The sequence below is a fragment of the Neopsephotus bourkii genome, unplaced genomic scaffold (genome assembly GCF_033783945.1).
Source record: "Neopsephotus bourkii isolate Nb327-2 ecotype Australia unplaced genomic scaffold, CSIRO-AGI_Nbou_v1 NB_234, whole genome shotgun sequence".
In the NCBI taxonomy this organism is placed as follows: Eukaryota; Metazoa; Chordata; class Aves; order Psittaciformes; family Psittacidae; genus Neopsephotus; species Neopsephotus bourkii.
This window is the reverse complement of record NW_026900744.1, coordinates 1,183,965-1,205,074: the sequence shown is the minus strand read 5'-3', so window position 1 is coordinate 1,205,074 and position 21,110 is coordinate 1,183,965. Positions and strand designations below refer to the sequence as shown.

At 40.7% G+C, this 21,110-nt stretch overlaps 1 protein-coding gene across 1 annotated transcript in view; it reads right to left on the bottom strand.

The window, feature by feature from the left end:
• The window catches only part of SLC1A7 (solute carrier family 1 member 7), a 59,734-nt gene extending 39,295 nt beyond the window's left edge, over nt 1–20,439 (bottom strand). Inside the window, exons 1-3 of the mRNA XM_061344792.1 lie at nt 19,506–20,439; nt 18,369–18,448; nt 2,197–2,412 (exon numbers count right to left, since the gene is read on the bottom strand). Coding sequence (XP_061200776.1) covers nt 2,197–2,412; nt 18,369–18,448; nt 19,506–19,646 — 437 coding nt within the window. The 5' untranslated portion in view covers nt 19,647–20,439. The remainder of the gene's footprint in view (nt 1–2,196; nt 2,413–18,368; nt 18,449–19,505) is intronic.
• Between the last annotated feature and the right edge of the window lie 671 nt (nt 20,440–21,110).

The window sequence follows — 21,110 nt, the reverse complement described above, 5'->3', positions numbered from 1 at the left end:
ACAGATATTTAGGAGTTCTGCAATTGACTTCAGCAGAGCCAGGATTTCACCCGTAGTGTTTGCCTAGGCTGAAAGCCCATTCCCCACAGTTGTGTTATTCTTATTTATTTATTTAGTAAATGTGGTTATTTCTGTAGTGGAGGAATAAAAACCATCAGTCTGTGCACTCGAGGCAGAAAGATTGCACAGCTGTGACTGCTGCTGAGCACAGCAAAAGGAGAGTCAGTTTTAGTCTCTCTTTTAAAGCTTGGGTAATGAGAGCAGCTTGTCGGCTTGTCATTGTTGACACCTGCCCAAACCAGAGAAGACTTTAAGGTTTTGCAGGCTGAAAGCACACCTGGAAACATGCATACCTGAAATATTCATGTAAACTGCTATAATTTGCTCAGGTAAGTGTTTGCAGGAGATGATATTGTAGATGATACTTGAAAATGTGTAGGTCAGGACATAGTATTTTACCTGCAATGAGGCTCAGCAGGATAAAGTGTTCCCAAGTCTCACCATTAAATCTGTGGTGTACAGGGACTAGCCAGAGAGAGGTCAAGAGAGGAGATACTAACTCAGCAATCAGGTTCCAGTCATACAGACATTTGGCTGTTTTATGCAAACTTCATACTATAGACCTGAATTCAGGTTTTGCATGCCCAAATTACTTTTCATCTGACTCATCTCCATGAACTAGCTTACTCCAGGTCTCAAAAAGCAACAGAGCTGGTGTAAGGAAGGGAATGGGAACCTATGGTGAGGGAGACTTTTTCCAGAGTTTGTATGTAACATTGCACCGTATGTCCCACTGTGCCTTTATTTGTCTGAGGCCTTAGAAACAGCTCAGCTTTTCTTAAAGGGTTTCCAGGCACTGCCACTTCATTATTATGAAGATAATAATTAAGATTATAGTTTTCTTATACTCCCTTTTACTCCTCATGCTACTCTGTTGTACTAAGGGATTCCAAGCTCCAATAACTTGCTCAATTTCTTCCTCTTGCTGTAGGAATTATAGTCCTTTATGCAGCAAAACCAGAATAATGTGATTTCACATTATGTCACAAACACATATACATTAATTCCACTGCACATACACCATGGCAAAGTCACTGGGGAGATACAGATGCCATGAAGTGGGCATCTTTTCATTGCAGAGGAAGATGGTGATTTTGTGGAACGCTACAAAAGGGAGCACTCTCAGCTGCTGCTCCATGACTAACATCATGCGGCCCATTCTCAGTAAGACACTGACAAAACAGAAAATGATGCAGGTTTCAGATGGCCTGGATAAGTGCAACTTAAGGAGGAGGAAAAAGAGAGTTTTATAAGCTTTCCAACCCAGTTCCTTCTGAACTGAGGTCCCAGGAACTCAAAGTACTTTGTGTGCTGACACTGTCAGTGTCAGGAATTTGGGGTTTTGGAAGGCAAATTATGCAATGTATTTTAATACATCAAACACCAATATTGTATGAGATCACCAACTTGAGGTACTACCAACCAAAGGCAAAACTTGGTCTTTCTGCATGAGCAAAACAAATCTGAGGCACATACTACATTCAGTCAGAAAAGTAATCCTATTAGCACTTGAAATGTTGAGACAAAGAGGAATACTCAGGCACGGCTATCAAAACACCGTCAGTGTTCTAATGCTGGTCTAAAAGAACAACCTTGCCTTCTGCCAAATAAAGTAAAATAAACAAGGAAAAGCCACAGAGCAGAACAAATAATATAGCAAAAAAAAAGCATAACAGTAGACTGTGTCCTTTATCTGAGAGCTGCTATGAGCAGCTGTAACAGCATTTTTGCGTATTTCCTGAAAAATGTGGATTTCAGCCCTTATATATATGGTTTTGCCTATTACAACTGTCTGCCCTTATTCGAATTAGCATTACACTTTAATAATCTCTTGACCTTAATATTAGATTTGATGGTGAGGTACGCAGGCTCCATGTAATTCTGCAGGGGTAAAAAAACCCTGACCCCAATGTTGTGAGTACTTTTGATACATTTGGTGGCCATTCGTTTAAATTTTACTAGAAACAGCCAGCATAAACGTCTGATAACTTGAAAATAATCTTCTGAAATTCACTTTTTTTCAATTTTAGCAAACTGTGCATCCTTAGGTTCAGAATTTATCCTCAGGCCACAGTTCCTCATACAGGTCTGTACAAAATGCTACCTTCTGAAAGCAGAAAGAATGAATGCAGTTACCGGATTAAGTCAAGCAGTGCATCTGCAGAGCTCATGATGGGCTTTCCGCCCTCTTCAGTGCTCTCCTTCTGTGCTGCTCCACCAGGATGAATAATGGAGACCATAATTATTCCCACAATCACAGCCACAAATGTTGTCCACAGGTAGTAAGTGACGGTTATGATGCCTAACCGACTGGAAGTCTTGGCATCCAGGGCTGCTAGCCCAGACATTAAGCTGTGGAAAGAAAACAAGCACAACATACATAGTATCATTTGCATAACATTAATGCAGCTGAAAACCTAATTTCCTAATTATGGCAGTTTACCTGCTTCTGTTAGGATTGCCCACAACAGTTTTTAGAAGCTTGCAGTAACACTAAAGCTGTAGCCTCTGTGTCTAAAGCAATGTTTCCGAATTGCCACATGAGATCCTGGTTCCTCAAAGGAACCTGCAAGCTCAGACTGAACACATGGGGACTGAGCCCTACCAACTGTTCCCTGAAGTTGAAAGAACAGTTTTACATAACCTACGCATCTGACAGCTCAGTTCACAGGAGCAATGGCAATAATCAGTCATAAAAACTTAGGTATAAAGCTCAACACATCATTTTACAGAACCATAGAATAGTTCAGGTTTGAAGGGACCTCTGAAGGATATTTGGTCACCCACTCACAACTTTCTGTGTGAGGCAGGATCACAATATTGAAACAAAAAACCTAAGTGGGACATAGGACTTTTTTCAACCTAAAATTATAACTTTTTTTCTTTCTAAACCAGTACAAAGCACAACATAGTTTTGCTTTACCAGGGGATACATTGGGGAGCAGACAGTGATTCAGTGGGCCTCCAGTCACAATGGAGACAGTGTATGGCATGTAGAGGAAACTCCTTCATGGCAGGAGGGGAACAGAGAAAACGCTATGGTCACTTCAGCTTTTTCTTTCCTCTTTCTCTCCTTACCCACCGCTGCCAGAGGATGACCAGTGTTCATGCTCTTGCTTGTATAGCTCACCACTACCAAGCTATACAACTCTCCACCAAGTGCTTTAGATCCCACTCACCCTCTTTTATAGGCAGATTAGGCCATGCATAGTTTGGTCCCTAAACTTGCTCCAGCTGCTCTGACATAAGCCCTGATGCTGTTTCCAAGTGACCTGAGGATGGGATTTGAGTTCCCAGTGGCAGCAGCATTGCTTGGGGCTTGAAATTGAGATTTAGCTTTGAATAATTCTCTGTGAACTCTTCAAAGTATAGAATCATAGATTCATACATCTCAGTAAAACTGCAAGTAAAATAAGACCACATTTACTGTTTAGCGTGCCCACTGTCCAGCTTTCTCATCAGAACAATTTATCATGCCTTCCCTCATAAACAGTCATTTACTAAGCTGCACCTCCTTGAATAAGATCCCTTGACCTCCCTCTGCTGAGTGAGGTTGTCTAGAGCCAATGCTAAAGTGCAGCTTAACCTTTATAGTAGATTTAATGAAATCAAATGGGTGGGATTTAGTGCTCAGGTTCCTGCTATGCACTAGATTAATTAAGAAAATGTACTGCTTTTCTGCATTGCCAATCTCTCATCTAGCATGGGTTTTGTTAACTCTGTAGGAGCAAGAGGAAATATTGGCTGCGTTGTAATATGGATCATTTTGAAAATCAACATCTCTGTAACTCTCACATTAATAACCATTGCTTTTCCCTCTCTTTTATCATTGTATTTGGTAAAAATCACACCTTTCTATGTGTCTGTAAAGCACCATGTACAAACACAGCACTACATGTTAAAAAACCAGTAGCAGCAACAATACTTCCAGAAAAGTAAATATTCTAACCCATTTAGTTTAATAAAGCAGTTGAGTTAAATACATTTATCTCAAATTAATGTGTTTGTTTTCTGTAAAACAATTTCTATGTTGTTATTGGATTTCTAGGACTGAACTCTTAGAATCATAGAATCATAGAATAGTTAGGGTTGGAAAGGGCCTTAAGATCATCAAGTTCCAACCCCCCTGCCCATGGGCAGGGACACCTTGCTCTAAACCATATCACCCAAGGCCTCCTGCAACCTGGCCTTGAACACTGCCAGGGATGGAGCATTCACAACCTCCCTGGACAACCCATTCCAGTGCCTCACCAGCCTAACAGGAAAGAATTTCCTCCTTATATCCAATCTAAACTTACCCTGTTTAAGTTTTGACCCATTACCCCTTGTCCTATCACTACAGTCCCTAATGAGGAGTCGCTCCCCAGCATCCCTATAGGCCCCCTTCAGATACTGGAAGGCTGCTATGAGGTCTCCACGCAGCCTTCTCTTCTCCAGGCTGAACAGCCCCGACTTTATCAGCCAATCTTCATATAGGAGGTGCTCCAGTCCCCTGCTCATTCTCACAGCTGAGGTTTCACAAGCCACTGAGCCAGTTCAACAGCTCATTGATGTCCATATTGTACCAGACTTCAGCAGTCTATATTGTACCAGTCTATATATATATATATACCAGTCTATATTGTACCAGACTTCAGCACTGTTCCACCCCCCCCCCCCCGACCTTCCAGAAAATACAAGGGAAAATAAGAATGGGGTTGATTTTTAACTAGCTGGATGTTTCTCATGGTAATCATTTTCAGTGTTCTTCAGGGACATATTATGCAGGGAAACAGACACCAGTGGTATCAACGCCTGACCACTGACCAGCAGATCTGTAACTTTAGATGGGACACCACGCAGAGTGGAGAGGGCACTACTGAGGAGACAGGTAACACACTTTTCTTCCTTGTACTGCCCTGAGGCCACTGTCAGTATGGTAAAACCACACTGCTTCTGTTGTCCTTGATGCTACTGTACTGTGTGTGTTCTACAGAACAACAGACAGATGAGCCCTGCAAGTGCTATGGCACTTGAACTGTCTTGATTGTTCACCTGAGAAGTATGTCCAGAAGTACTTAGGGACAAAATCCTAATCAAGTATGTCCAGTGGTACATGTGCCTTTGGGGAATGCTACCTCAGCCTCAAGGTGTTGGGACATTTAGGATCTGGGAGGAGGATGTGCAGCTAGAATCTAATCATACCTTGGCTCTTAGGTGACAAATCCTGAGGGGGCTAATAATGAGATTGCTCTGTCTTGGGGATATTCATTAACAAGATCATCATCTGTAATGAGATTATCCTGTCACCAGATAAAGTCATGCTTGGTTCATGCTGTGATGAGAAAGTCCTCAAAAGTAATTAACTATGGAGGTGCAACAGGGGTAAATGGTGTGACAGAAGCATGAACAAAGGTTTCGGTTCAGAAAAGCCCTGTGTATTTCATGGCTTACAATACTTAGAAGGGACCACTGGAAGCAATTCTCCAAAAGCTGTGGAGTAAGGTTGGTCATATAATTTTAAGTAATTGCTAAGAATCATTTTCAGAAAGAAATGCCTTTAATATTTTAACTCGAATAGGACACAGTAATCTCTCATTAACTATTTTTCATTTGACTTTGTATGTTTGATGCCAGAGGGAGCACGGCAGGAGACATAAAAATTAAGAGACATATTGATTATCATAGTTATTGTATGAAGTATATCACAGTACATCACAGGAGTCCCTCTCTGTTGATGTCTAGAGCTCTAACATTCACATAATGTAGCCAAAGCATGCCAAGAAATCATAGAATCAACCAGGTTGGAAAATACCTTTAAGATCATCAAGTCCAATCCTTACCCCAGCACTGCCAAGGCCACCACTAACCCCTGGCACTGAGGGCCTCGTCTACACAGTGTGTGAACACTTCCAGGGATGGTGACCCCAGCACTTTCCTTATTTCCTAGGGAATAGGGAAGCCAGGAGGAATAAGCTTCCAGATGGTTTAACTTAAGATCACTGTATTATGTTTAGGTTTCCCCTTTAAATCTATTTCTCATCAGATATTCTCAGGCACATAAAAACCTCCCAATAGTTTCCCAAGCTTCATCAAAGCTGTTCCCATGCCATCCACTGCTAGACTCTCATGAAGCACAATGGAATGGAAACCAGTGCACCTTCAACTCTTGTCAAGACTCAGAATCTGGTTAGGCTTGAAGTAACAGGACAGATATTTGATTCATAGCTTAAAAGAATTCAACTTACTGTGTAGCTAAATAGCTTCCACACATAAGATTCATGCACAGTTTCCATGACAAGTTCTGATGTTCAAATGGACAAAACAGGATTAAGACAACGAAAAACAATCTGCGCTTTTCTGAATCATTACAGTGCCTCTCGTTCATTTAATCAGTTTGGGGGGAAGAAAATCCACAAAAGTGTAATTTCGTGTTCAAGGACCATTTCTTCATTTGTATAGGAAAAAAAATTATCTCAATTCTAAGGCTTCCTAAATATGGATTATATAAGAACTTTTGGATGAGATCTTAAATTTTGTAGTGTAGGATCCAAGTGAAATCTCCAGCTCCCTATGATTTAAGAGGTTTCTTGCACCTTGCTCTGAAATGTCGGGTTCTGGATATAATAACAGACACCATAATAAACTAAGTAGCCCCGTGACCTATATCTCCCACATGTTTCTTTCTTCTGTCTAGAACAGTCTGCTTCATTTTGTTTATCTTGGATGCGATTGTATATTCTCAGAGACTATACATGATTTGAAGAATAGCCTCCAAAAATGTAACAACTGCTCTGTATCTATGTAATGATCTGTCGCATGGCCCTTATATGCCTGCGGCTTTCAAGCGTCTTCAAAGCTGTGTTTTGATAACCTGAGGATCTGTACACAATAAAAACCCAGTGCTCCACAATATCTTTCTAAGGTTCAGCTTTGTATTCTTAACATGGAAAAGATATCTGGCTCTTTTACTGGGACTTAGGTAATTTGAAATCTGCTCTGCTTTGTTTGCTGTGGAATAAGTTGTTTTGATGTAGCTAAGTCTGTCTTGTCTCTTCTCTGAATTATCAAGCCACATTTTTACAGCAGAAAGAAAGTCAGAAAGCCAGTAAACCAAATAGGAGCATTTTGATCTAAAGCTGGATATGGTAAGTAATAAAACAGATTTATTTATCCGCAGCATTTTAGTTGGGCAGATATTTAAGCCGGTAATTTCACTATGACTTAGATTGTTTCATTGCTGAGTGTTAGTAAACTAAAAATCCTAGCTACTTTATTTTGTCTAGGATGGCCTGATTAAAGTTTGTTTCCTTTCTGGGGACAGTTTCCATGTGGTTTATGAAAGGTTAGGATAAATTATTTCTTTCTGGAGTCCTTGTTGAGGAAGGAAAGTGAAGAGTAAAGCCAGGATCCAATGAAACCTAGATTAAGCTTTCAAGGGGAAACTAGAAGGCAAGAGAAAGACTTCAGCAACTCCAGGAATTATTATTATATGTGACTTATTGAAAATGTTAAGTCAGTTACTAGGTTGTTTAAAATATTGGTAATAGTACAAACCAATGAAACTCGTGAATTTCATATCTGCTTTAAGAGAAATCTGCATAAATCCCCCCAAACTACTATAGCCATTTTGAAGTAATGAGGAAGGGAATTCTTTCAATATCTTGCAAATCAAATTAGTCCCATGCAAACAAGTAGCTAAACCCTTATGAGCACCTCTAGGCTTGTTCTGCCTGTCACTGATGAGCATCTCAGTACTTATGAAGTACTTGATACATAAAGAAAAAATAGAACTTTCTATCTTCTCTGCAATGCTCTAGTTTATTTCTGTTGCTCTCTGATAAAAGTGCATATTTTGACCTGTTTCAAGATCAAAACCTATATCCCCAGAAAGGGAAAATACAAGAAGCTGCTGCTAAGACCGCATTCTGCATGTTTATTTTGTCTTTCTCTCCATCAGAAGCCATCTGGATGTTGCTTTGAAATAGATGGATTATGGATAAAGTTATCGGAAGGGATTAGTGTGATTAGAAAGACATTAATCCTGTCAAGAAGCAATGGTCAAGTATTAACCACCAACAGTTGTTCCTAGAATCATGTTGGTTTTCATTCATTCTGTACCCTCCCTTGCATTCTCATTTTGTAATGGCATGCCATAGAAAAGACCTTTCTAAGCAAGTTCTCACAGTGAGGCTGGGAAGCTCCTCTAACAGCGACATTAGAGATGATATTACAGTTGAGCATCACAAAAGTGAATTGCTGGCTTCACTAATGCTGCTTGATCATGCAGGCAGGCTGTCACCTCTTTGTCAAGGTCAGTGCCTTCAAGTTTCAACATAGTAATAAACTCCATTTCCACAAGCCATTTAATCATCTTAAAATGCTTTACTAATATAACCTGCTACCACAGAGGAAGGCACTATCTCCAATTTACAAACAAGGAAACAGAAATGAAGGCAGTTTCTTTAAAGAGAATTTACAGGGAAGAAAGATACGCCTGAAATGATGTCTGCATTGCAGTCTACCAGCAGACTTTTCCTCATCCATGCCCATCTACCTGTGCTTTCACAACAGGCTGCTTCACTTCTATGGAGGTAATATTTATGGAGGAACAGTCTGCAACAGATTCTTTACAGTAATGAGAGAGAGAAGAAACTTCCTCTGGCTCTTTCTGTAGTTTGATGCTTGATTTTGCTCTTAGTCCCCAGTGCAGTTAAAATTATCTCAGCAGAATATGTCTTTCCAGGATATTCTTTTGCTCTAACATGACAGAGTACCTACAGAACAAAACACTGCCATGGCGGAGATAAAGAATCCTGCTGCTCTCCTCACATGCTGGAGTGACAGTGGTACTGGTGGGAGGACTGTAACCTGTCCATGTCTCTGCTTCCCCCTGTGTGGTCTGCCCTTACTTAACAGGGATATGTTGAAGTTTTGTTTTTTTCATCTCTAGATGTCATATCTCACTGCACAGGAAAAAATGCCTCCTACCCATACGTGTGCAGACAGGTAGTTAGCACATCTGTTGACCTGTACCTGTATACATATTACAATCAAGTAGCATCTTGGTTGGAAGCTGGTGCCAATCTAAACTTCCAGTCCCATTCACCCACTTTTAAGTGATGCTAGGGCCTCTCATGTGCGTGACACCATTTGTCTAAGCACAGGATAAAATCCTGCAATAATCTATGCTCACACCCTGAACTAAGCTGGATCTGGCACTTGCAGCAGGGTGGCCCATTTGTTTAGATGAACAGTCTTTACGTGTATGTTTGTGTACAGTCCAGACAGGCAACAAATGGCACCTCAGCTCTCTGTGAATTGTATTCAGACTCCAGCAGTTTTATAGTCTGCTGGTGTAGTAACAGGCTTCTGCTGCTCTGAACACAATCAAGGAACTGTCATGATCACCTGTAGTCAGTGGAATGATCCCCAACGTCATGTATTATTAAAAGTTTCACAGTATTACAACCTGATTTTCAATGGAGATGAGAAGCCGAGAATCCTTCTGAAGCTCTAAGCTACTAAGGTTCATCTCCTTTGAAAATCAAGTATTAGCAAACAGAATTTTTCAAGTTTAGATATCTTAATGCAAATGAAATGTCTACACTCAGAAAAACCCCAAATCCAAAAAGAGACAGCTGCTCTACAAATAGGGCTGTTGCAGCAGTTTCTCTATGGTTAGATTATGAGTCATAAATAGCACGCGAAATGTGAATTAACTTTTCAGAGCCTCAGTATATAGCTATTTCACTGCATAAAATAGCTGGAAGGTGTCAGGAATGATGGAAAATCTGGCTCTTGATCTTCAAACAACAAGCAGTATGTTAGAAAATCTCGCTGTCTGCAATACACTGGTTGCAGTGATTGTGTTTAATTTTACAGCTAAGCTGCTGGAAGAGAAATTGACATCTACAAAAGAAACCAAATCTACATTCTTAGTACATCATAACATGCAGCTTTCTGATATTGTTTCTGAAACAATGCTTTATAAAACAGTAAGAGTTTTGTTTTTTACCCAGAATGTTGAGATCTCCTTTTCCTTATTATCTAACACTTGTACCTGTTAATGATAAACCGACACAGATAGCAAAAATCCTGCACACCTTGGTGTGCAATAGGAAATCTGTTTTTATGTACTAATCTTAACAAGGCAGGACTTTGTACAGCACACTGTGAAGATCAATGTCCAACGGTTATTCTTGCCACTGCTTCCTTTCAAATAGCCCAATGAGGCTACAGTGATCCATCTATTAATGCCAGATGAAAGCAACCTTTGATCACTGACTGATAAAGGAGATTTGAGACACTGTAGTATAGCTCAGGCAGGATTCAGACTGGCTTGTTGACTTTAGCTGTTCTGATGAAAAAAATTAAAGTATTTCCTAAATTCAAAGGTCAGGATGCAAACAGAAAGCCAATTATCTGTTGAATATGGATGTGCAGCTTCACATCTGTGGGAAGAGCCAAGAATCTCAGTAATACTTGATTTTCTGTTCTGTCAGTTCTTTCAAGTGATTTCAGATTAAGAAAAGGGCAAAAGAACTTGAATCACAAATGTGGATTATAAACAAATGTCAGATTTATTCAGCTGTTTACTGTTCATACATGTGTCTGTCTTAAGGAAACAGGGGGAATCCAGCCAGCTCCTCAATCTTCACACATGGCTGCTTTTTCTTTTGTGAGACACTAAGTATTTTAGAGCTCTTAGAGGACACCAGAAAAATTCTGTCAGGTCACAAACATCTCTTACCCCATTTGTAATCACTTCAGTGCTTTCCAAACCCATTCACTTCATGACCACAGATTTCTATTGCATATTGCTACATCCCTGCTGACATTGCCCACATAATTCGTACTGAGTCAGGCCAATTTTATCATTATGACATGCATAACTCTGCAACATGTAATTTTTCACTGAAACGGCTTGGGCCTCTAGGTTACACAGACAAAAGAAAAGGCTGGAAAACAGTATGGGATCTGACCATTTGACCCCATATTCCTAAACATAGCTAAGAACATGCTACAGATGATGATGCAGTGAAACCTCTGAGAAGATGAAGCATGGAGGAGGTATTCTTAATCAGGTTTCCTAAGAAGGTAGAATGAAATTTTCCTCTATAAGCTCAAGCAATCTCAAACCATCTTTTGGAAGACTTCTGGCGTAATCTGACATCCGTTCTACAATAAAATAGACAATTTCAATAATGATAATTTCAAGTAGTATAAAGGTGTCAAGTGAAATTGCTCTCTGACCAATTCTTCTTACCCTTGGGTAATCCTCCCCTTCCAGTTTCATCCAAGCAGAATTTTGCTTTTTTCACTCTGAATGTAAATATATAGATTCTCTCCAGTCATCCCCTTAAACCTCCTATATCTATTCTGACTTTCTGCACAACAGATAATGTATATTGCATATCCTAGGAAAGGGATAACGGCTTGTTCTCACTGGGTTGTAGTGTATTTTTATTATGATTACAGTGATCACATTACAGTGATACACCTGACAGGTAGCTCAGAAATGGGACATTACACATGCTTTATGCTATCATTCAGGTACCCCACAGAATTTCCCATACTAACCCAGCAGAAGGTTTACCCTCCTCTGTTGGGGAAGACCTGTTCTTGAGTGTCAATGTTTTCTTATTGGCAATGTAATACAGGGGAAATAGAGGGAAAAGTTCAGAGTCCAATAATGTGAAGAAAAAGCCCTCTGTTTCCAAGAGCAATTTAATTCTACGACAAAATACAGCTGCTTTGGTTCATTATAAAGCACTGCTGTGAGCAGGCTCCTTCGAGAGACATAGGCATCATTTTGCAGCTGCTCCTCAACACCTCGCTAGACAATACAGTACATAAATTTGATTGCACTTGATTATGCCCCAGTTTGGCAGCTGAAACAAGCATAAAAACAGAGTGACTGGTATTTACAAAAGAATGACCAGAGGGAATAGTTTAATTCATATACAGCAGGAAAGACCAAGCCAAAACTGACCAGAATGTTATCCATCCTTTCCCATTCAGTCTTCAGGCAAATTTTGTGAATTTGTGAATTTGTCAAGACAACACAGAAAGTGTCTCTCAGTACTAGGAATAGCAGGACTGCACATCCTGCCTTTCACATAAACCCACTATTATTGCTTGAACTAATCTGGGCTGTCCTTTTGGTTTAAATTTAATGATAAATAAGACAAAAGATAGATCTCATAGCCTTTTAGAGATCTCTATTTTCCGTCTGAATAGGCATTATATTGACCATGTAAGGCACAGATTTATAATCATGGTAGAAGATTTAGATTGCAAATTTCACTACTGGCCTGAGTGTTTGGGACAAATTGCTCATCCCTAACAAACAGTAATCTTAAGTAGTAAAACAGATAAATCATCTCCAGTCTGTGGTCTATTACCAGTTCCATCTATAGCTGACAGCAAGCAAAACAGTGCACACATAATTTACTGAAGCTAATGGTCTGTCTCACAGCATCTTCTTAACCAAACCCTGAGCTCCTAAAGAATATACTGTTGCTCTGAAGTTATTTAGGTTATGTCTGCAGAGACAACTCCAGACAGGAACTCACTCTGCCTATGCTCTTAGCCGCCAGGGCTGCTCCGGAAGCCATACGGCCAACATTAGCCCTTTGCATACAAGCTTGGGCGCAAAGCCACGCTAATGCGGCTATACGGCTTCCGGCATGGATCTGCCACTACCCTGCCCAGTTTGGCTGGTGGGCTGAGTTCCCACCTGCTTGTTTGCACCCACATCCTCTTGCACAGTTTATACAATTGTTAACTCTTCAAATGTAACTAATGGGTTCCAACAGGCAAAATTTGGTATGGCACAGTAACATTTGTTTCAGCACAGCTCAACAATGACAGAATTCGATTAGGACAGGATGAGCAATATTTTTCATTAGTGGGACATTCAAATGCCAATCTGTTCCCCAAATCCGAGAGCTGTGGGGGAAAAACAGATACATGGGGAACAGGATACCATAAGGGAGTAGTTTCCAGTTAAATACTAGGCTGTAACAGCATGAGTAAGAATGACCCACTCAGGAATCTGAGCAGAAGGATAAGGGATTACCAGAACTGATGGCATTACGGACAGGAATCCCCTTAAAGACAGACAGCTCTATATTTAGCATATCGTATTTAATTGAGCAACAAAGCCCCGATAGTAACAAATATTTATTACTACCCTAAATAAGCTTTCAAGAAAATATAAAAATGTATTACCATACATTTGTATCAGGCACAACATACTCAGAGGAACATGCTTTATAATGTAAAATAATCCAGGTCAGACCAGCTATTTAATTTTGAGTATAAAGGGAACAATTTAACAGATTCTGCATGTGGAAAAAGGATCAAGTCTCTGCTACACACTATTTCTTAAAGATCTAGAAAATGGTCAGTGGTAAATAAACACAAAATATAATAATCATCCTAAGCTTAACCAAAACAAACTGCTTTTTCTAAAGGGAATGCTCACCGTGGAAACAAGCCTGTAGCGAGAGCTAAGCAGCTCAGTTCTGCCCTGACATGTCTTTCCCACAAGCAACCTCATTGTCTTAGAAAACTGAGCCCTGTATCTGTTACCAAATAAATGTTTAATCATACAAATAACGGGGATGCTGAAATAAAGGTTGCAATTTTCTATTACATTATATATGTATATAACTAGACACATGATAAAGAGAACCTCAGTAGATTCAGCTGGTGTAAACCTGTGTGACTCCATCTTTAGCCTGCTTTGCTGAAGAAGGAAGGCTTGTGCAGTGAAACGCCATGTGTGTGAAAGCCCTTACTAATAACTTTTCTTTCTCTCTCAAATTACACAGAAGGGATAGAAGGCTCCAAAAGGGAGAATAAGTTCCTTAAGGTCTGTGAAACTGCATAGCTGAATACAGGGAAGAAATGATCTATGTGTATCTCACCACTGTGAGGGTGGTGAGGCCCTGGCACAGGTTGCCCAGAGAAGCTGTGGCTACCTGGCAGTGTTGAAGGCCAGGTTGGACAGGGCTTGGAACAACCTGGTTTCATGCAGACAGCTGAGAGCCAGCTCTCATCCTCTGTGGGCTCACGGGAACCTCCTAGTTTTGAACTTCCTTTCTAGGGTAAATGCCTCAGTGTAAGCTTTCTGCCTACAGGAAGAAACCCAGGACAAAAAGACGCATTATAAATGCCTCAGCAGTGGTAAATTTCTCAGTTGGAGTTTGTAGCTTCTTCAAAACCTCAGTCACAAGGTACAAAGTCACAACAGATTAGGTCTCAGTACCAGCCTCCCCCCAAAAATCAAGTCAATGCAGTTATGCTTACTGAAAATGAAGTTTCTGACCCACACTAAATTGACCAGTCCAAACCCTGCTACCTGAGATGAAGACGATGGGTCAGGGAATGGGCACAAGTACAAAGAGGCTCAGAAAGGAGGTGACAGCAGTTATGGCACAGTATGGAATGGCGTGGCTGGCCTGTGCTGGAGCCAGCAACAATGCCTGGCACTGCTGGCACAGACAGGGGTTAGGTCAGAGGGTTTACATTACCTTTATGAAATGTGAAAAGGTACTAATAGGAAAAATGAGTGTTTTATCCTCTCCTGTTTTTTGTTTCATGCGGAGCACAAGGACATGAGATACGGTTATTTCCAAGCCTTTAAGAAGCTGAGAACCTAAAGTGATGCACAGGTATCTCTGCCAACTAACTTGTCCTGAAAGCAGTACCTGCGGGTGAAGGATATGTGTGTGCGTCTGGGTGAGATTATAATTAGCCACAGTGAAACAGAGCAGAGATTTTAGTCTTTTCTGAGTAGGTAGCACTACCGGAAAATGCTGGGACGACTGAGGACCGCTTAGAACTCGTTGCTCCTCAGTCTTCCAGACAGAGCCACCTCCTGGCCACAGGGTGTCATACAGATTGAGCCTCTCCATACGCTGGGGGATGCATTAGGTGGAACGAAACATGGTTTAACAAACTCGAGCATCTTGGGCCAGCTGATCAGCAGATGTCTGTCTAAAGACCTGGACCCATGCTTTTTAGCCATAACAGAGCACTCAAGGGCAGGATGCACTGAGATTCACCTCTGTCACTGCCATATATGTGTGTGCCTGTTTGAAAATCTTAGGTATGTGTTGAAACCTTTTGCATGTAAGAAGGATATGTATTACTTGCATTGCAGTTGTCAAATGAGGATCAAGGCCTCTATCCCAAAGAGAATCAGGGATCTTCAGATCTCCTGCAGTTGATCTTTCAGGCTTGTTGGAGACAGTCCCTCGTCCAACTGCAGTTAAGAGCTCAGGAAGAGCCTAAGTGTGTAACTATGAATTCAGATTTGGCTCCTGTTCTCTCTGAGCTCTCTTAATATTCTCATTCCCAAGAGTAAAAACAGTATTCTATGTTGAAGGATATAATAAGCATAAATACATCTTCTAATTATAAGGTCTAAAATTTGATCTTGTAACACTCCACTACTGAATATTTCTAAGGCAGACACAAGCTGGCAGTTTTTCTTTATGTTGCTAATAGAAGTGGCATCCTTTGCTATGTGGGTACCTGTTTTCATCACTAAGAAGAGTAAACTCTATGCACAAGACACAGTGAATGCTGATAGGTATAAGCAGGGCTTATAAGCTCAGGCAGAAAATGTGGCAATAAAAATATTTTAGTTGTCGCATGATGCCATGACATTTGTTTATGTAATCAGATAAATGAAATAATATCAACCCCTGTCCTTAACGAAGACCCACGTCACAACAAAAACAAAAGCTCATGCAAGGTTCAAACTGGCAGGCTGGTGGTTGGTGGTTGCTGTTCCAAGGTATCTCTGTGGGAAAACAGGTGACAGGAGACAACCAGAAACAGGTACAGGAGCTCAGGGATACAGCACTTCCAGGTGCTGGAGCAGAGCTGGTAAACAAGGAACTGTACACTGAAGAAAGAGTTTCCTGTTGTTCAACTGATTTCTTCTGCATTCAAGGAGCTTTTAAAATCATCAGCATTCAAAGGTACCTGACCTCTGTTTTTCATTCTCAATGGATACAATCTGTAAAGTTCCTGGTTTTAACTCAGTAACTATCAGGTCAGAGGAGGGATAGTACAAATTTGAAGCCATTTCTGTTTAAGGCTGGATTTGTGCTACTGACCTACAAGGGTGAGAATTTCTAGTCTATTATCAGTCTCCCAAGCCACACACTTGCCACCTTTTACTTCTGCTACAACCCTTCAAGATAAACTCCGGACTTGGAGACAGGGTATTTTGCACTGGGGGCCTCTTTTAACCTTTCTTTCTCACCTTCCCTTTTCTTTATGAGTAATTTTCTTGTTCAAGGAAACACTTGCATTAACTTCAACTAGGAGAGGAAGATTTAGAGCTCTTCTTATGGTGCTGTACCCCTGGCTTTTGTAAACAGTAATAGAGAGTATTTTAGAAGATAATTTAAATGCCATTGCTCCTGCAGGACAAGATGAGAATACTCCAAATCCACAAAGAAATTTTGGTTAACTGTGCACACAGATTGGTATTGAGCACTATTATACTGATTTTGTGACATGTAAATGTGGGAAATACTGTTCTTGTTGGAGAAAAAAAAAAAAGGACTGTACAAGAATATAATTGCATCTGGAGTATTTTTCACTTGCAACCCCCTGAAATTTCATTATGCAATAGCAAGTAATGGACAGTTTGTTATACAGGGAGATAGATTCATATTGTCTTGCAAGGAGAGTTAACCCCCTCGAAGACCTGGAAAGTTTCTTCTCTTTCTTCCTCAGAGGGTGGTGCCCATCAGCTCTAACAGTGTAACTCAAGAGATTCCCTCCTGACACACCTAGTGCTACCACAGGGCATGTCAATTGCAGCTGTCCTACTGTGCTGTTACTCCACTTAATGGCCCAGCACAAGAGGATCTAAAGAACTATACATTTTAGGGAAGGGCATGTGACTTTGCTCCAACCTTTTTCTGCCCTCCTTACTACATCACCTCCTGATGTGAGATCCCTGTTTTCTTTGGAAAACTCTCCTTCCACCTCTCAAAAAATCTAACATGTTGTGTCTTGATGTTCTCTAGCTGCATGGGGCAGAACTAAGTATGAGCCTACAGTCATGCAGTTAGTTTCAGGCACAAAGCACCATGACTCAGCTTCATTCTGTGAAAAGCCATGAGGAGGCAGATGTAAAGGTAGATGATTTAAAAATAAAATTAGTGCTGGGTTGTGTTAATTTTTAGCAGCTCTCAGAGATCTGGTCTAGAAATGTTGTTTTTTTCTGAACATGAAGATAAGGTTTTGGTGTATTAGGTTCCAGAAACTGAGGCTTCAAGGAGAGGCACCAAATATTGCAAGAATTTATTAACAAATCTGCTAATGTAAAGTTAGCTTTGTTACTCTCTCTCTCTCTGTCTTCTCTCAGCACTAGGCACATGAGAGAGCTTTTGGCCATCAAACTGGTGTTTTGATGGTGACTGTAGTCAGTTGGAAGAATCATAGAATGGTTTAGCTTGGAAAGGACCTAAAGATCATCCAGTTCCAATCCTCTCTCATGGGCAGGGACACCTCACACTAAACCACGTCACCCAAGGCTCTGTCCAACCTGGCCTTGAACACTCCCAAGGATAGGGCAGCCACAGCTTCTCTAGGCAACTTGAGCCAGCGCCTCACCACCCTCACAGTAAAGACCTTCTTCCTTACATCTAGCCTGAAATTCCCATGTCAAACCTAGATTAGAGGAAAACATATCCTATGCTCACTTATGATGTCTCCTATCACCTGCAGAGACTATCCACCAGTGTCAAGCTCTAGATCATCAATTCTGCTACCAATAAAGTGGCACCATTAAAGGTTCTGCCTTTAGTACACTAAGAAAACAGTGGCAGTATATGCCAGTTGAAGACAGGCATATATTATTAGTTCTCTGAAGAATGGTTTTGTTTTTTGCAATACTAATCATGCTACAGCATCTCTCACAATACTTCATAAGACCATAAATTGTGTTTTTTCATCTTATTTGTATAATGTATTAGTTCAATTGTTTAGATTTAATAGAGGGTTTTTTTTATAAGGTGGGTTATTTATTCCATATATTTAACTTCTAGGTCAGTTTGAAGGAAAAGGCTCTCCCATTACAAGTAAGGAAGCAAATAATACCTATATGAGGTATTGTGGAGATGAGCCTATCAATTAAAAAACATGTTCATAGCTCCACTGTGAATATAAATGTACCTCAGTCAGTAATGCTTCCAACACATTGACATTCATTCTGTTGTAACTAAAACAGTGGTGATGACATGTCTCATTTAGGAAACTTCACTATTGGAACAATCACTGTCTTCACTTACCTTGAGACAACCAGTGGGAGAATCAACATTTTCAACATCCTCATCAGCAACTCACCAGGAAACTGGAAATAACTGATTTCCTAGAAATACATGGGGAGATGCTTATTGTTTTGAGATAAAAACTGTTTGTCTTCAAGAGTTTTTCTAGAGCTCTGAATCAGATAACACTGCTAAAATCCACAGCTTGGGTGTAGAAGGTGGCAAAGATAGCAGGCTTTAAAAGACCATTTAAAAATTAATTAGATTACATGCTGTGCTGTAATTCAACACAGTACATTGTGCGTTCTTTTACAAAGGCAGATGAAAACGAAATGTGCCTCCTCATGAGGACAACCATTAATAGGCTGCCCTAAATAATTTCTTCATTCTGCATTTGTGTTTTCCTCAGTGTGTATGAAGCTACTGCTCAGACACAAAAGATTTTCAGACAGCAACCAGCAGTAGAACATAGAATAGGTTTAGTTTAGTTGCATTTACTAAATGCCATATTTTTAAACTGAGATTTCTATCATTTCTTGCTTGCTTGAGCAATGCTTTCAGCAATCCACACTGCTCTGTCCAGCATGTCTGATTATAGCAGAAAGAAATGCGCACCTGCAAAGAGCTTAGCTGAAGTGTGCTGGGGAGAAATCCCTGGGTGACTTTAGTAACACAGTCTGCTAATGATGGGAGAGCTCAAATTTATTAATACAAAATACCATTGGTATCATATAAACATCTGTACCTCTGATGAGGAAAAATATTCCCAGTGTTTTCTTTAGGTGTACATGTACCAAAGTAATATGAAAACCAAACAATATATTGCACTACCAGTTTTTAGCAAGTCTATATTAGACACTACATGTCTATTACATCTAGCTTAAACACCCACTATTATTATCCACGCTTGCAACATTATAATGCGTTTATGCTAGACTAGACAACTTAATGACCAGAAGCATTGCAAATGTATTGAGAATGTGTGAAAAGAACAATGTAGATTAACAAGCAGATGAAATGACATAAATTTAACAAATATCTATATAGATGCTTTTTATATCTCCAAAAGTCCACCCTGAAGTTCCACCAGTTGCTACGTCTTCAGTTACATAAGTGTGGTATTTTCTCTGTAGTGATACCCTGCCGTGCCACACTTACCTGTTGGGAAAGCCGCCTCGTCCTCAGGAAGAATCCAAGAAGACAGCCGATGGTGACTGACAACACCGAGAGAATAAGCAAACCATTTCTTTTACAAACATCCTTGATCCGAGCTAGGATTGCATCAAAAGCCACTGCCATGCTGTCCTCCGTGCTCCTTGGAGAAGAATCAGCATCCCATGGAGAGAGAATCCACTCGCTTCTCTTGTTCGGGTGGACAAGCTCTGTATAGATCAGATCAAAGCACTTCCAGTTCTGCTTAGCTGACCTGCAAGGTCACCCCTCTGCCAATAGCCACCAAGCAAGCAGCTGGCATTATTGTTCCAAATTAATACCAACAATCCTATTATCAACTACATCATTAAGAGCCTGGAAGAAGATTAGGGGGCTCTGGAAAATTAGAACAGAATGCAGTAGTATTTCTATATCAAGACTGGTTCAAAACAAAGTGACACTCCTGGGAGAGAGACAGTGTCTGAGTGCATTCCCCCATCTCCCTGGTCTGGGGTCTGGACAGCCAAACCTAGAAAGGGAGCAGTGCAAGTCCTGCGTTCCAGTGGGTAACAGGAATGTTCCAACAGTCTTTCTACAGGGCAGAGCAGGTAACATTTTGCACTGGACTATCACAACAGGGCAAGCTAGGTGAAACTGAACTTCATTCATTAAAGCAGGATTGGGGGTTTTGTTTTCACAGCAAAAGGCTGCATGAGAAGCACAAGAGACAAGCGTTGAATTGAAAATAGCTGTATACCAAAACACACAAGTACACCTTCTGGCGTCTGATATTTATTCTCTTGGAAGTGAAATGATTTCACTTTTCTTCCAACAACTATGTTGATTAGAGTAGGGCCAATTTACTTTCAGAGGATTATCAGACTAAGCCACAGGGATTGCTTTCCTTTCCTCCACTGTCTGCATTCAATCCCAACGCTGACTTTTATGCTAGTGGGTGTCTTTTAAAAATGCATCACCATTTCACCATGCCATGCTTTCTCACCAGCACATTTTGTCATTCCTGAGTTATTCTAAGATTATTCGGTGCTTTTGTGGAAAATATTCCATGCAGTACAACAGAATTGTGTGCTTAACAATATTCTGGTTTATACTATAATACAGTATTTGTTGTTAAATGCTCACGGATGAGTACAAAAGCCTACCAAAGATTAAACCGTTCTCTCTGGAGGCAGGATCTGGATACTGGATGGTCAGGAAGCCAGAGGGACACAGCAAAAACAAAAGAGTGGCATTTATATGAACCAGAGTCCTGTCACAACAAAGAGGATCACAGACTATTTTATTAATGTGAGATTTTATTAAGAGAGGACTGAATTAATGTTGATCCATCCCACACCAGACATGTTCCAGTATCCAGATAACTTTGCTAACGGATCGAATACACCTCACGAATGCAGTAACAGTTTAAATGTGCTTCATGACATCACGTCCACCTCCACGCCCGCTGTTGCTGGTGCAGCTGCGACCCTCAGCTGGGCCTTTCCCAACCCGGAGAGGGCCTGTCTGGTCCGACCTGCCCGGTCCGCGGGGCCTGCCCCGCGGCCGGCCGGGTTCCGGTGCAGAAACCCCCGTTACTACCATGCGCGGGTG